The sequence below is a fragment of the Sciurus carolinensis genome, chromosome 5 (assembly GCF_902686445.1).
Source record: "Sciurus carolinensis chromosome 5, mSciCar1.2, whole genome shotgun sequence".
Lineage (NCBI taxonomy): Eukaryota > Metazoa > Chordata > Mammalia > Rodentia > Sciuridae > Sciurus > Sciurus carolinensis.
Genome location: NC_062217.1, coordinates 46,526,027 through 46,541,249, shown reverse-complemented (window position 1 = coordinate 46,541,249; position 15,223 = coordinate 46,526,027). Strand labels below are relative to the sequence as shown.

The 15,223-nt window shown below is 34.4% G+C and overlaps 1 protein-coding gene across 6 annotated transcripts in view; it reads left to right on the top strand.

Moving 5' to 3' along the window:
- Dgkh (diacylglycerol kinase eta) overlaps positions 1 to 15,223 on the top strand; it is a 182,440-nt gene that overhangs the window by 143,113 nt on the left and 24,104 nt on the right. For all 6 annotated transcript variants that reach the window (XR_007108745.1, XM_047552712.1, XM_047552710.1 and 3 more), the window contains 7 exons: positions 3,032 to 3,149; positions 4,145 to 4,255; positions 4,379 to 4,475; positions 10,656 to 10,763; positions 13,017 to 13,130; positions 13,393 to 13,527; positions 14,427 to 14,590. Coding sequence is in view for 5 of the 6 variants with exons in the window: in XM_047552712.1 (XP_047408668.1) it covers positions 3,032 to 3,149; positions 4,145 to 4,255; positions 4,379 to 4,475; positions 10,656 to 10,763; positions 13,017 to 13,130; positions 13,393 to 13,527; positions 14,427 to 14,590 (847 nt within the window). In the remaining variant the exon portion in view is untranslated. The remainder of the gene's footprint in view (positions 1 to 3,031; positions 3,150 to 4,144; positions 4,256 to 4,378; positions 4,476 to 10,655; positions 10,764 to 13,016; positions 13,131 to 13,392; positions 13,528 to 14,426; positions 14,591 to 15,223) is intronic.

The following is a 15,223-nucleotide window of genomic DNA, read 5'->3' as shown; positions in this document are numbered from 1 at the left end:
TAACAAAATGCTTAGGAATAAATTTAACAAAGAAAGTCAAAGACTCAGACTCTGAAAACCACAAAGCATTGCTGAAAGAATTTAAACTAACTAACTGGAATCACATCTGAGTTCATGCGTTGGAAGATTAAATGTTATTGAGATGGCAATACTTCTCAAATTGAACTACAGGTTCCACACAATCCCTGTCAAAATCTCCAATTTGTTAAAATCGGCAAACCAGTTTTAAATTCATATGGAAATGTAAAAGACCCAGAATAGGCAAAATAATCTTTAAAAAGAACAATGTTGAAGTAGACACATTTCCCAATTTCAAAAAAAAAATTATACTATACTGGAGTAAGTTCAATTATATAGATCAATGAAGTAGATCTGAAAGTCGAAAAGTAAATTCTTTTATTTATGTTTAACTTCAACGAGTGTAGAAAGACAATTCAATGGAGAAAGAATAGCCTTTTCCACCAGTGGTATTGGGAATAACTAGATTTCTGCATGCAAAGATAAAGTTGGACCCAAGAGCTAACCCTATAAATCTATTCTAAAGACAACAAAGGCATAAATGTTCATCACTTTGGATCAGGCAATGGTTTCTTAGGTATGACAAGAAGCACAAGTAGCAAAAGGAAAAGTTAATCCCAGTGACTCAGGAAGCTAAGGCATGAGGGTCACAAGTTCAAGGCCAGCCTGGGCAACTTAGGGATACCCTGTCTCAAAATAAAAAATAAAAAGGACTGAGGATGAAGTTAAGTGGTAGAGTATTCCTGGGTTCAATCTGCAGAATTGGGACAGGGTGGAGGAAGGAGAAAGAAAAAAAAAAAATGATTCAAAGGACACTACCAAGAGAGTAAAATGAGAACTCAGGCATTTACAGATGCTATATACTGCTATCCACAACATAAAAATAAATCTAAAAATTCAACAATAAAAGACAAATATTCCAGTTTTAAAATGAGACAGGTATCTGAATAGACAATCTCCCAAAGAAGATATACAAATAACCAATGAGCACATGAGAGGATGTTCAATGTGATTAGTCATCAGAGAAATGTAAGTAAATGCCCACAATCAGGTGTCCCTTTACCCCATTAAGGTGGCTGTGATCCAAAAAAGACAGAAGGGCAGGGAGTATAGCTCAGTGGTGGAGTATTTGCCTGGCATGTGCAAGGTCCTGGGTTCAATCCCCCACTCCTCAAAAGAACAAATACCAAACAACAATAAAAAACAGGCAGTAATGAATTTTGGCAAAGATATGAAGAAATTGAAATGTTTGTACATTGCTGGTAAACGCATAAAATGGCACAGCCATTTTGAAAAACAGTTTGGCAGTTCCTCCAAAATCTAAACATCAAGTTAACATATAATCCAACAATTCCACTACTATATATATATAGCGTATACACACACACACCCAAGAAAATTGAAATGTGTCTACACAAAAACTTGAATATGACTATTTCTGACCACATTCACAATAGCCCCAAATTGGAAACAAACATAGATGTACATTAGTTATTGAACAGATAAACAAAAAGTTGTAAAGCCATATACTGGATTTGGACGTTTTTTAAAAAAATGAGCATGGTCAAATGTTATATGATTCCATGTACATGACGTGCAAAATAGTCAAACTCCTGGGTATACAAACTAGAGTAGTGATGTCTAGGGGACTGGAAGTGACAGCTAAGGTATATACTCTTTTGAATATAATGAAAAAAGTTCCAGAATTAGATATCAGTGTTGGTTGTATGATTTTGTCTACATGCTACAAAGAGCTAAATTATTTTAAAACATCAAAGAGTGAATTTTATGACGTATAAATTATATCACCATAGCATATTGAAAGAAAGAAAGGTAAATCCAGAACATGACTGACTCTAGCATAGAAGTCATGTTTTCATTCTCACCAGTAATGCTGGAGCTCTGTTGGTAGCTAACTTCTCCTATTGTTCTTTACTCTCCCCAGATTTGTTGTTTTGTTTATCTGCTTGTTTAGACATAAAAGGAAAATTAAAATTTATCCTGATAATTTGATGATCTGCTAAACATTACTAATTAAAATAGTAAATAATAATATCCTCTAAGAAGAGCTCTCTGTTGAGGGAAAGAAGGCTTGCTAAAGAAAGGATTTCTTTTTCTAATTTCCTAGTGTTTCTCCATTGTAACTTGTTTTTGTTCACCCTCGGTCCTTTCTTATTTGTTCTCTTGGCCTGTGTTACTTTGTCTTCTTTGCAGACTTCCATGTTTTCAACCTTATATTAGTAGGTTGAAAAAAGTTCCAGAATTAGATATCAGTGTAGACTATAAAATTTGAGTATAAAATTCATTAGCTTTGTTTTTTTTTTTTTTTTTTTTTTTTTTTTCCTTTTTTGTGGTGCTGGGGATTGAACCCAGGGCCTTGTGCTTGCAAGGCAAGCACTCTACCAACTGAGCTATCTCCCCAACCCCTCATTAGCTTTGAATGCCATGAGTTAGTGGATAGAATGTTGAAATAAATTTGTGGTTTTACATATTTAGAGGTAAGATAGGTAGGTGCTTCATTTTTTATATTCAATACTATATTCCTCTAAAATTCATAAACACCTGCCTTTAATATTTTACTACTTATTCTTGACAGTAACACTGTTTACCCTATTACATCTCTTAACATTTTAAGTATTATTATTTATGCTTTCAGAATATGAAGGTGGTAACTTCATGACATTTTGGGCAATTCAGGCTTTATTGTAAATTCCTCATACACTTATTACATTATTTGATATAATAAAGAAGTAATGTATTTGTTGAAGTTATAGAATTGTTGGAATGGTAAGAGAAAATGTCATGAAGAGACTTTTGTTAATGTCCTTATCTCCTTAATTCTTTATGACAACATACAGATACTTGGAAGTATAAAAGACCCCATAGTTCTTAGTTCATAAGATGAATGGTCACTGAAAATCATACTCTAGGAGCAAGATGTTTGAGATTAGGCATAAATGAACTGGTTCTTTCTGTTATTCCTTAACATGTGTTGCTTTATTTTCTGGTTTAGGTTTAAGAGCAGGACTAGCTGCCTCAATTGCTGGGAGTTCCATTATCAACAAAATGTTACTGGCAAATATTGATCCTTTTGGTGCAACGCCATTTATTGACCCAGATATAGATTCATTGTAAGAAAATGTTTTTGCACTTATTTTGTTTTGACTTTTCTTGTTTCTGTTTTATATGAATTGTAGCATTTTAGATGTTTCATGATAAATATGGCTCCACATACGAAAAGGGTGATCAGAAAATTTGTAAAGTTGATAATGATGAGCACATTGAGCCCTGGGAAACTCAGAGGGTCTCTTGTCTGTCCCGAGTCAGGTCCCTTTCCCCCCTGTCCTCTTTGAGACACTCTCTGGCAGAGGAAGCACAGGTCTGCTCACTTCTCCTGGAAACTTTCACTTACAGCTGCCTTCACACCTGTTTCTGCCGTTCCCCTCCTATCCTTCCTTCTCAGTCTTACCAAATCTGTCATCTTTTCATGGCCAGCTTCCAGGTTTTCTTATTTGGGGAGCTTTTAACCCATACTGACTGCTTCCCTTATCAAAATTCCTACATTTTGGGCAGCTCAAGATATACTTCTTTTTATTTCCATTTTTAATTTGACCTTTATTATATATCTATTCCATAATGACATTCCTCAAAGAAAGTACCATATTTTGAACTTCCAAAAATAATTAAAATGGATTGAATCTAGTAGCTTTTTACATAAATATTTTCCCATTGTTAAAAATCAGAGTAAAAGAACTTTCTAGTGGTTGAAAAAGAGGAGTATGGCCACCTAACTACCAGTCCCTTCCCATAACTGCCTTCAGCCATCTGAGTATGGAGAGACTTATGGAGAAGATGGAAGGACTGAGACTTTGTTAAATTTAACAGAAGACAAATCATTACTCTGTCTCTGCTTTGCCTTGTCCTTTATATCACATGAACCAAAAATTGTACACATGTACTATGTCTCTGCACATGGCATATACACAGGAAGTAATTCCCGCTAAGCTTTACAATCTTCTGTAAGAACTAGAAGCTTAACTGATTTTAAGTGCTGTTTTGTGAACAAATTGTAATTGTTGTAATGAACCTGAAATTGACATTTATGTACTTTTCCTTATCATCACAGAGATGGATATTCAGAAAAATGTGTCATGAACAATTACTTTGGGATTGGATTAGATGCGAAAATTTCATTAGAATTTAATAATAAGAGAGAGGAGCACCCTGAAAAATGCAGGTAATTTTGATAATAATGTTGTTACATGAAGGCAGTTTTGCTTTAATTTCATTCATCTCTTTTGCTTGCTCTGCCTTCATGGAGTAAAATTTCCTGAGGTTACCCACCAATATTTATTTCTAGGAGCCGAACTAAAAACTTGATGTGGTATGGAGTCCTTGGGACCAGGGAATTACTACAGAGATCCTACAAGAATTTAGAACAAAGAGTTCAGCTTGAGGTAAGTTCATGTTGAAGTAAAGACATTTTACTACCCAGAGTTTCACAAGTCCCTTAAAATAACATTTGTAGTAAATACAGTCTTGTAATTTAAATATATACTTATTTTTGTTTCAATTATTTTTAATAGTAAGTTAGCAAAAGAAAAAGATTTTGAGCATTTGGATTTTTTTCATTATTTTTCACTGATTTAAATAGGAAATTAAGGACAGCAAAAATTGTTTAGTTTTCTCTGGTGATAGGAAAAAGAAGGTTGGAAATATGACTCAGCAAAGTATATTATTATTGTGAATTTTTTTTTCTTTTACTCTTGGTTCAGGCTCACTGTTTATGATGACAGGCATGTCTTTCCTATCTTGTATCCTTTTATAACCAGGTATTTTTAAAATATGTCATTTAGTTGATAGCAATTGAGCCAGGCACCTCTTTAGTCACATTCCTGTGTTAAGATAACACTTAAAATAACAATGCTTAAAATTTATTGATCAGAGCATTTCAGACTTAAGAATTGTATACTTTTCTGTAGTATGATATATTTTGAAAAGCATTGGGGGTTTTTTTGTGTGTGTGTTTGGGCGCGGGGTTTATCTTAACACTGGAATGTGAACTAAGGAGGTGCCTGGCTCAGTTCTTATCAACTGAATGTCATAATGAAGATAAATACCTTCTACTCTAAAAATTTAGCTATACAATGAGCTGGTTTGATTATCACTTGTTGAATTAAGGTAGAGATTACTAGATGAGAAGATGCAAAATCAGGAAGGATCACACTTTGTAAAGGCTGTTTTTCACAGCTCCATCAGAACAACTTAGGTGTCCTCCTGTGTCTTGTGTATTATAATCCTTCATTTTCTAATTATGTCTCCAGTTGTCCACACTTCATAAGAACAGGTGGGAAGTTGTGTTCATGTTTGTTTTCCCCAGTCCTTAGCACAGTACCTAGCCCTGGCTTGAGGCATAAATGAAGAGGTAAATGATAATTTAGCATAATTTGGTAAGTAAGGTGTTCCTCAATGGGGTTATTAAACTCTCTGTAAATTGAAACTATAACTCAAAAATGATAATACCCCTAACCTACCAAGCATCACAGCTTATATTTGCCTACCTCAAGTGTTACATTAACCTACCATTGGGCAAAATCACATAGCACAAAGCCTGCTTTATATAGTGTTGATAATCTGATGTTATGTATTCAATACTGTACTGAAGTGGGGAAACAGAATGATTGGGTATGCTTTTGCAAGCTATTCTGTGATTAAGCCCTATGACTGACCATCTTTAAAGAATTATCTGGAATTGGAATGTCTGATTGGTCTTAGTTCCTGGAAGGAACTCACCTCTACAAACACGGATTTGTCATTTCAACTTGAGGTCCACATTTTTAACAAGATATCTTACTCCCACACAGCTGCTTTTTGAACTCCATTTAAAAAGGTTCTGAAGTTGTAGATCCTTTGACATTCTGGTGAAACTCCAGACCTCTTCTACAAATGTTTTTGAAATGCATTATATAAAATATATAGATTTATGAAAGAAGCCAATAATATTAAAATAAATTAGCAAAAAAATTGGAGGAGAAGCAGGTACTGGGGATTGAACTCAGAGGCACTCGACCACTGAGCCACATCCCCAGCCCCATTTTGTATTTTATTTAGAGATGGTCTCACTGAGTTTAGTGCCTCACTATTGTTAAAATTGACTTTGAACTCTAGATCATCCTGCTTCAGCATCCTGAGCCACTGGGATTATATGCATGTGCCACTTCACCTGGCCAAAATATTTTTTAAATTGTTTTAAGAGTAATTATGTGTTTCACTGCCACATCGAATGAAAATCTAATGGCATGTCTAATAAATATCATAATTTCAAAGAAATGATGAACATAAATGATATCTGAAACATTTGTAATATATAAAAAAAATCTATACTTGTATTGATGATGAAATCACAGCTGTTGCTAATGTCTGTTATCTACATTTATAACTAGGACAATGCTAAATTTCAGAGGTTAATGAACATAATCTTTTTATTTTTATCAACAAGTTAACAGTCCTTCTGAAACTCTCCATGGACCCTGGGTTTCTGAACCTCAAGTTAAGATCCTTGATACAGAAGTGTATGTTAAATGATAAAAAAGGAAACAAATTAGTGAAACCAGATATGTAAAAAAGTAAAATAAAAAGTAGAGAATTCTTTGCCATAATTTAAAATAAATGAAGGAACACCTTCTATGCCCAAGAATAAAAGACTATGGAAGGTTGGTTGTCTATAAATTAATTTCCGTAATATGATTCACTTGAGATAAAGGTAAAGATATCTCTTTACCAATCTTAGGAAGCTCTTTCCAGAAAAATCCCTGCATCAGTGACAGTCCAGTGTATTGGGGGGTATGGAAGGAGACTCCAATTTCAAGTCTTAACTTTGAATTTGTGTAGAAGAAAGACTTCAACTATGGTTTCTCTGTCTACAGAACAAATGAAATAATGCTTCTGTGCAAATCACAATGCAGTAAGCTAAAATACAAGAAATCACATTGTAAATTGAAAAGAATTTTCCATGTATAAATTCTGTTTCCCAAGCCAAATCAATTCTGATTCTGATATTTACCGAACTTTCAGAATCACTGAGTGAGATTACTAACCTTTTCAATGATGGGAATGCCAAAAATATAGAGTAAAATCACAGTAACGCATCTTTCTACTTTTACGATAGAGAAATCCTTGACATATAAATAGGAAAATCTCATTAAGTTTTTAAACATTTTAATTAAGAATGGTGACTTTTTGCCTGTAATATAATTAACTTACATGTGTCAAGCAGCTCTTTCATTTTATTAACTGAAATAATGATTGCATATTGTTTTGAATTCTTTAAATACTAATATAAAGAAAAACAAATCACTTTTAAAAAACAATATCCAGCTGTAAGCTATAATGAAAAAAAGTGTTGGAGAACAAATATTTGTTTAATTCACATTTTGGTTATTTTAATTGTTTCCATAATCTATTTATACTTTGAGAAACCTAAATAAATTTGGATTATTAGATAGAAATAGTAATTTTTATCTTTGTTTAATTTACTTCATTAATAATTAGTAATATCTACTGGTTAAATCATTTTACTAGTTGGAGTTTACTGATTCTTTCTGTACTATCACATTTGTTAGAACTTTATGAGGAAGATCCAGACCTGCAATCCCAGATTCAGGGGGCTAAGGCAGGAGGATCACAAGTTCAAAGCCAGCCTCAGCAACTTAGCAAGGCCCTGTCTCAAAATAAAAATTTTATTAAGGATTAGGAATGTGATCAGTGGTTAAGCACCCCTGGGTTCAATCCCGGTACTTTACTTGATAGATATTGTTATTCAGTTCAGAGGAGGAACTTGCCTAAGATCAAACAGTTAATAACTGAAGGAACCAACATTTCAAATTCACTGCTTTTGTTTTCATAAAAAAATATGTAACCATGACTAAAAAAGGAAATTCACTGACTTCCGATTTTGTATTCTAGGTGCTTTCCTATACCTTATCTTATTGGCCACCCTAAGTTCTACAATTATTAACCCATTTAAGAGTTAAGCAAAATGAAGCTCTGAAAGTTTAAAGGACTTACTCAAATACTCAGTGACAGAATTCAAACCAAGCCCAATGTCTTTCCATTATCCCACATTGCATGGTCAGAGTAACAGAATAGGATAGATAGACAGATAAACCTATATATATACACACACATACACATGCAGATACACACACACACACACACACACACACACACACACACACACACAGAGATATATGGAGCAGGTATGTATATGCCTGTGTGTATCTGGGGTTTTATGGCATTTTACAATATCATGAGCCACAAATGGGAACATGGGATGGATGGGACAATTATAAAAGGATATAATACTCCTGAAGCTCTTCCTGAATATAAGAAACTGTTTAGTCATGTGATCTTAATTTGTCAAATCTGTGCTAACCTTGTGTTTTTCCTATGAGACCCCATGAAATAGACATGAAGCACTGCACTTGGGGTGTTTTGCTTAATGCATACATATTACATTTAGCAATATACATGGCACTTCCTTCTGAAAATGCTCATCTTTCTCCATACCATGCTTGCAAATAAAGTGGATCCATTTGCAAAGACTGCTCTAAACAGTTTTAAAAATACTTCTTTTATATTTACAGAGAGAGCATTTTTTTCCATTTCCTTTAAGTTAGTCATGATTGAAAAGAACTCTTTCTAAAGCACTTTAAGATAACTGTTCAATGTATTGAATTTAGAAAAAGTTCATTATTCTACTAAATAATTAGTATTCATTTGACAAATATATATTTGGTACCAGCTATGTACAGGGATGGCCCTGGGTGCTGGGTTACAATGTGGATCTTTAAATATGAAATACTCAGCCTATCTAATGGTTAAAAGAATTGTAAAAATCTCATGTAGAGGTAAATAAAACATTTGAGGTCTCAGTGACTCCAGTGGTTGAAAATGGATTCAAACTCGTTTCTCATTTATTCTAAATGTTAAAGACAGTTTTGATTGGAAATGAAAATGCAATTTTTATGAAGTTAATAATTTTTTTTTTTTTTTTTGGGTGCTGGGGATCGAACCCAGGGCCTTGTGCTTACAAAGCAAGCACTCTACCGACTGAGCTATTTCCCCAGCCCCAATAATTTTTAATATGAGACATATTTAATGGAGAAATAGCACCTATTTTAAATATGACATCTGTAAGCTCTTCTCTTTTTAAATAAAACTTAAGACGGTGCAGTGACACAGGCCTATAATCCTAGCAACTCAGGGAGACTGAGGCGTGAAGGTGGCAAGTTTGAGGCCAGTCTGGGAAAATATGTGAGACCCTGTCTCAAAATAAAAATAAATAAAATGGACTGTGGGTATACTTTGCTGGTAGAGTGCCCCTGGGTTCAACCCCCAGTACCTGCCCCACACACACACACACAATTTTGAAGTTTTATAAAATAAAAAACACAGGCTTCAATCTTTCCATTACATTAAATGTTCACTTAATTGCATCAGGTGGCTCTGTTTAAATACTGATTTAAAAAATATTTTTTAGTTGTAGATGGACACAATACCTTTATTTATTTATTTTTATGTGGTGCTGAGGATCAAACACAGTGCCTCACATGTGCTAGGCAAGCACTCTACCACTGAGCCCAACCCCAGCCCAAATACTGCTTAAATTATTGTGATCCTAAAATTTATGTAACATAATTATACTCATTTTCCTAAGTAATTTAATGTATTTTTAATTTACATATAAAAATTGTACATGTTAATACTGGGGCACCATGTTATATCTTGGTACGTGTACACATTGTGTAATGTTCAAATCAGGGTAAGCATATGGATCTCCTCAATCACATATCATTTCTTTGTGGTGAAAACATTCAGCTCCTTAACTGATTATCTCCTTCTTAGTAGCTGGGCTTGAAGAATTAACAGGGTAAAACAGACATTAATTTAATAAGTTTAATTTAAGAAACAACATTTGTGAAAAAGTAACAATTCTGTTTTTACTCAGTAAAATTTATTCACCTCATATATAATTACTGCACCAACAGTATTCCTTTTGTTGTTGTTGTTTTCATTTAAGTGGTAATTCAGTTCTCATTTAAGTGATTAATGAGAAGGCGAGGAGTTGTCAGCTGCTTTCCAACAGCATGTTTTTTGTTCGGCTTTGTTTCTGACTCCTTGAAAAACTCAGCTTTGAGTTCAGCCAACTACCAGTTCCTTTTAGAAAGGTGTTACTGAGATGGACTGGACCAGAGCCTGCCCTTAAAGAGCTGCTTTCAAAAGGATGCCTAAATCTAGTACAGAGAGGACCATAAAGCAAGTGAGAATCGCCCAACTAGCCGAAAAAGCTTCAAGAAAAGTTCTTCCTGACTTGAGGGAAAAGAAGAGGCAACACATTTTTTTTTTCTAAATGCTCTTTTCTGTAGTCGTTTTTGTTTTAGTTATTTATATTTTCAGATTTTTTTTAAATTAAGAAATAAGATCAATGCCTTTGTAATGTGTGGGAAGGTATTTACAAGAGAACAAACATAACCAACACACTTTGCTCCCTCTCCCTTTTTCTTTGGTGTTTTTACTATCCTCCAAACTAGTGGTGTTACTCGTTAAGTCTAACCTCTAGGCTTTGTGCTTTGCAGTGCGATGGGCAGTATATTCCTCTCCCCAGTTTGCAAGGCATAGCGGTATTAAACATCCCTAGCTATGCCGGAGGCACTAACTTCTGGGGTGGAACCAAAGAGGATGATGTAAGTAGCAAAATAGAAATAGAGTCTGTTATCTCAACAGTGATTCAGTTCATGGAATATCTTGCTTTTAAAGATGTGCTTTTTAATATTAATTTAATTTAATGTCAATGTTTTATACTGGAAGGTGTGGGGGTAGAATGGATTTATTTTAAGGTTTTATTTAGATAATTTTTCATGGGTTTAACGCTAAAATTTTTTATTCTGGGATGTAGATAACAAATTCTTTGGTAAATGCAAAGAAATCTACTTTGGGAAAGTAAATTTAGGATACGAAGAAGGGAATATCTTGCTTCTTAATTTCCTACCTGTATTAGTTTTCTATTGTTGCTATAACAACACCAGTTTAGTGAAAACACAGGTTTACCATCTTACATTTCTGTATGGTCAAAGTCTCCCTGGGTTAAAATCAAGGTCAGAGGGCTGTGTGGCTTCTGGGAGTGGTAGGGGAAAATGTTTCCTGTCCTTTCAGCTTTCGGAGGCTGCTCACCTTCCTCTCTCTGTCTTCTAAGCCAGTAAAGCCAGGCTGAATCTTCATTGCTTCACTCTGGTCTCCTTTTCTGCCTTCCTCTTCTACTTTTTAGTGACCCTTGTGACTACTTTGAGCCAACCCAGAGCATCCTGGATAATTTCCCCATCTCACGGTCCATATTTAATTACATCTGCAAAATTAGTTTTGCCAAGTAAGGTAATACATTTACAGGTTCTGAGGATTAGGACATGAACATTTTGGGGGTGGCAAGGGGATTGTTATTCTGCCCACCACTATAACTTTCTGTTCTTCTTCCTAAACTTACGTTGTATCTATTACTACTTTAGAAATATCAAGAGGGCTCATTTGGCCAAAGAATGAAAAAGAATGTTACACATTTGGGGATGTGTAACAGTGGTAGAGCACTTGCTTACCATGTGTGAGACCCTGGGTTCAATCCCTAGAAATACATGCACATGTGCACACAAAGAAAAAGAGGGCACAATCATTGAAGTATATATAGCAATAAAAGTGAGGTGTTACCATGATCTTTGAAAATTCACATGAGAAAAATCAATGAGAAATCAATGCGATTAAGACAAATAAAGCTGATGTTCCTTGAACACCCCTGGGTAGTCAGTCACAGTGTTCTAAGAGCTTTGTATTCATTACTGAATACCCAGCCTGCTAGGCAAGTGCCCTACCACTGAGCTACATCCCCAGCCCAATACCTACCCTTTTAATCTAAGTTTTACCAATATAAAATGGAGGTAAAGTTTCCATAGTTAGTAAGTAATAGAGTTTAGATTTAAATTTAGACAGTCTGGTAACAAAAATTACAAGGAATCATCAGTTAGAAAGTTTGTTTCCTGATATTTTCAGTGAAAATTCTAAATTTGGATACTACTTTATGTTGATGTTTTTAGAATTGTAATTATCCTTCCTTTTTTTTTTTTTTTTGGCTGTGCTGGGGATTAAACCCATGGCCTTGTGCTTGACAGGCAAACACTCTATGAACTGAGCTATATCCCTAGCCCCAAGAATTATAATTATTTATGACAAAGGAAAAGAGGAGATAAAAAGGGCAGTCATACGGTCTAAATTTAAACATATATATATATATGTTTCAGTTGTTGATGGACCTTTAATTGTATTCATTTATTTATGTGTGGTGTTGAGAATCAAACCCAGTGCCTCACACATGCTAAGCAAGCACTCTACCACTAGGCCACAACCCCAGCCCCCAATTTAAATTTTTAAGTAAATTAATATTGTGAAGATGTATCTAACATAAAGGAAAAGTCAGTTAACATGAATTTTGCCACCCGAGGTTTCCATTTCCATAGTTTAATGCCCTAAAATGTTGAAAGATCTCCCTTAGAACAATGAAGTAAATCGTATCATAATTTGCATGTTCATAACAATTTTACCTTTTGGGTTTCTTAGAGTTCTAAAAATGACACACATTAACTTAGCAAAACCTTTGAATTAGATATGACAGACCTTTGATACCTTTATACCAAGATGAATCCTTTAGAAATGCATTAGCCCAAACAGTGCTTTAGGTAGATGAGTCTTATATTCCTGTGGCTATTAAAACCCCTTTTAAAAATTATGTTTATTGTAAGCCATCTTCAGTGATTTTTTTTCTTGGATTATCAATTTCTAATGTTTACTTCCTTTTTACCTATTTCTAAATATAGATAGATAGCAGTGTTTTTATTGTTCAGTGTATCACTTTACCTAAACCATCAGTGAAAATGACATGTAGTTTTTCCTTTCAGATATTTGCTGCACCTTCATTTGATGACAAGATCCTGGAAGTTGTTGCAGTATTTGATAGCATGCAAATGGCAGTTTCAAGGGTCATTAAGCTGCAGCATCATCGAATAGCCCAGGTTTGTTTCTCTGTCAAACTCGACTATACTTCTTGGGCTATGTAGGGCTGGGGGAAGCTATTCCTAATGACACCTGTCCTGGATATGCTTCTATACGATACTGACTTTCCTGTCATGTCAGTTCTAAGTGTGTTATTCTCAGTGGTTTAGCATAGCATTCCATTCCACAGAATGGCCTGAATATCAAGCCTGAATGCATGCAGAGATTGATGGTGAATTTCTCAGGATGATTCATACTCTAAAACAATGTGTTTTATTTCAGTGCCGCACGGTAAAAATCACCATATTTGGTGATGAGGGAGTCCCAGTGCAGGTGGATGGCGAAGCATGGGTCCAGCCTCCAGGGATTATCAAAATTGTGCACAAAAACAGAGCTCAGATGCTAACAAGGGACAGAGTATGTAACAAATAGATTCTTCTGGAATTATATTAAACTGTTTTTTAAAAATCCTAAATTGTCATGAAAAATAGAAAACAGGAAAGATTTAAATTCTCTTAAATCTGACATTTAAATCATTGTGATTATAAATGTGAACAAATATTTATTTTGTTTTATATTAAATATTTTTTAGAAAAACTTTAATCATATAAAAATTGAGCAAAAGTACAGAGAACTCTAATTCTGTTCCCACACACTTCCTTCCTCCCATGACACACACATTTCCCCATTATTAATATTTTGCATTAGCATGGCACTTTTGTTACAATTGATGAGCCAATATTAATACTTTATTACTCTGTGTTGTCTACCTAGAAGTTTTGATAAGCATATAAATCACTTATATCCCCCATTACAGTGTCATGCAGATAGTTTTACTGCCTAAAACTCCTTATGGTTCACCTAGCATCTCTCCTCTCTTTTTCCTGGCAACCTCTGATCTTTTTACTGTCTCCATTAGTTTTGTCTTCCTTAGAGTATATATTTTTAATTAGGGCCAACTCTTAACAAATAAGATTGACAATATTCATGCTATCAAATAAAATAGTTAAGGTTTTCAAATAGCAAAGTAAAATAAAATGATAAAGATTGAAGCACAAATTGAAGAAATAAACGTTGAAGCATAAAGTCTTTATTTTCAGTGATGTTTCTATCCTCATCAATCACCTTACTCTTTATTTGTTGTGATACATTGGAAGACTTTAAAATGTCTTGTTTTATGTTTGTGGTTTATTTAATGAAGTGTTAGAGAAAAAGAAAGCATAGTTTCAAAGATTTTTATGTAATATCTAAATACACATTTACCTGGGTCTCAGAGCTGTACGCTAAACATTTATTGTGATACTGCTTTTAAACAGGCCTTTGAAAGCACTCTAAAATCTTGGGAAGATAAACAGAAGTGTGACTCTGGTAAAACAGTTCTTCGAACCCATTTGTTCATCCATCATGCCGTTGACCTGGCAACAGAAGAGGTGTCACAGATGCAGCTGTGCTCCCAGGCTGCAGAAGAGCTTATTACTAGGTAGGAGGTTCTGCGGGCTTTCCAGACTGTGAGAACTCTAGTCTTAGCAAGTTTTTCTTTGTTTGTTTGTTGTAGTTTAAGTTGCTTGTAGGATCAAAAAGGGATGCATTTGCTGCCTTATGTTTGCCTCTATAATTGCCGCCTTCCTTTATCAAGTCCTCAGACCAGATATACTTTTGGAAACATGACTACCTTACTCTGCCACATAATACTCTCTCTATTATCATTTCCTCTTTTACATATGATTCTCCCACTATATTATTCACTTGCATATTGCCTTATATATTTTTTATTTTTAAAATATTTTTAGATGTTTATTATTTTATTTATTTTTATGTGGTGCTGAGAATTGAACCCTGTGCCTCACACATACTAGGCAAGCGCTCTACCACTGAGCTACAACCCTGGCCCCACCTTATATTTATTAATTAAATGTTTATGGAATGTAAAGAGAAGCCCAAACATTAACTCTATTTCCAAAAGAGAGTCAGATTAAAAAAAAAAAAAAAAGAGTCCTAGAACCAGTTTCTAACAAGTATACCACAGAAATTTAGAGACCACAAATAAATTAATTTTGGTAGACAGAAAAGGAAGAGATAAGGCATAGGTTCTGAGTATAAAGCACATGAAAAT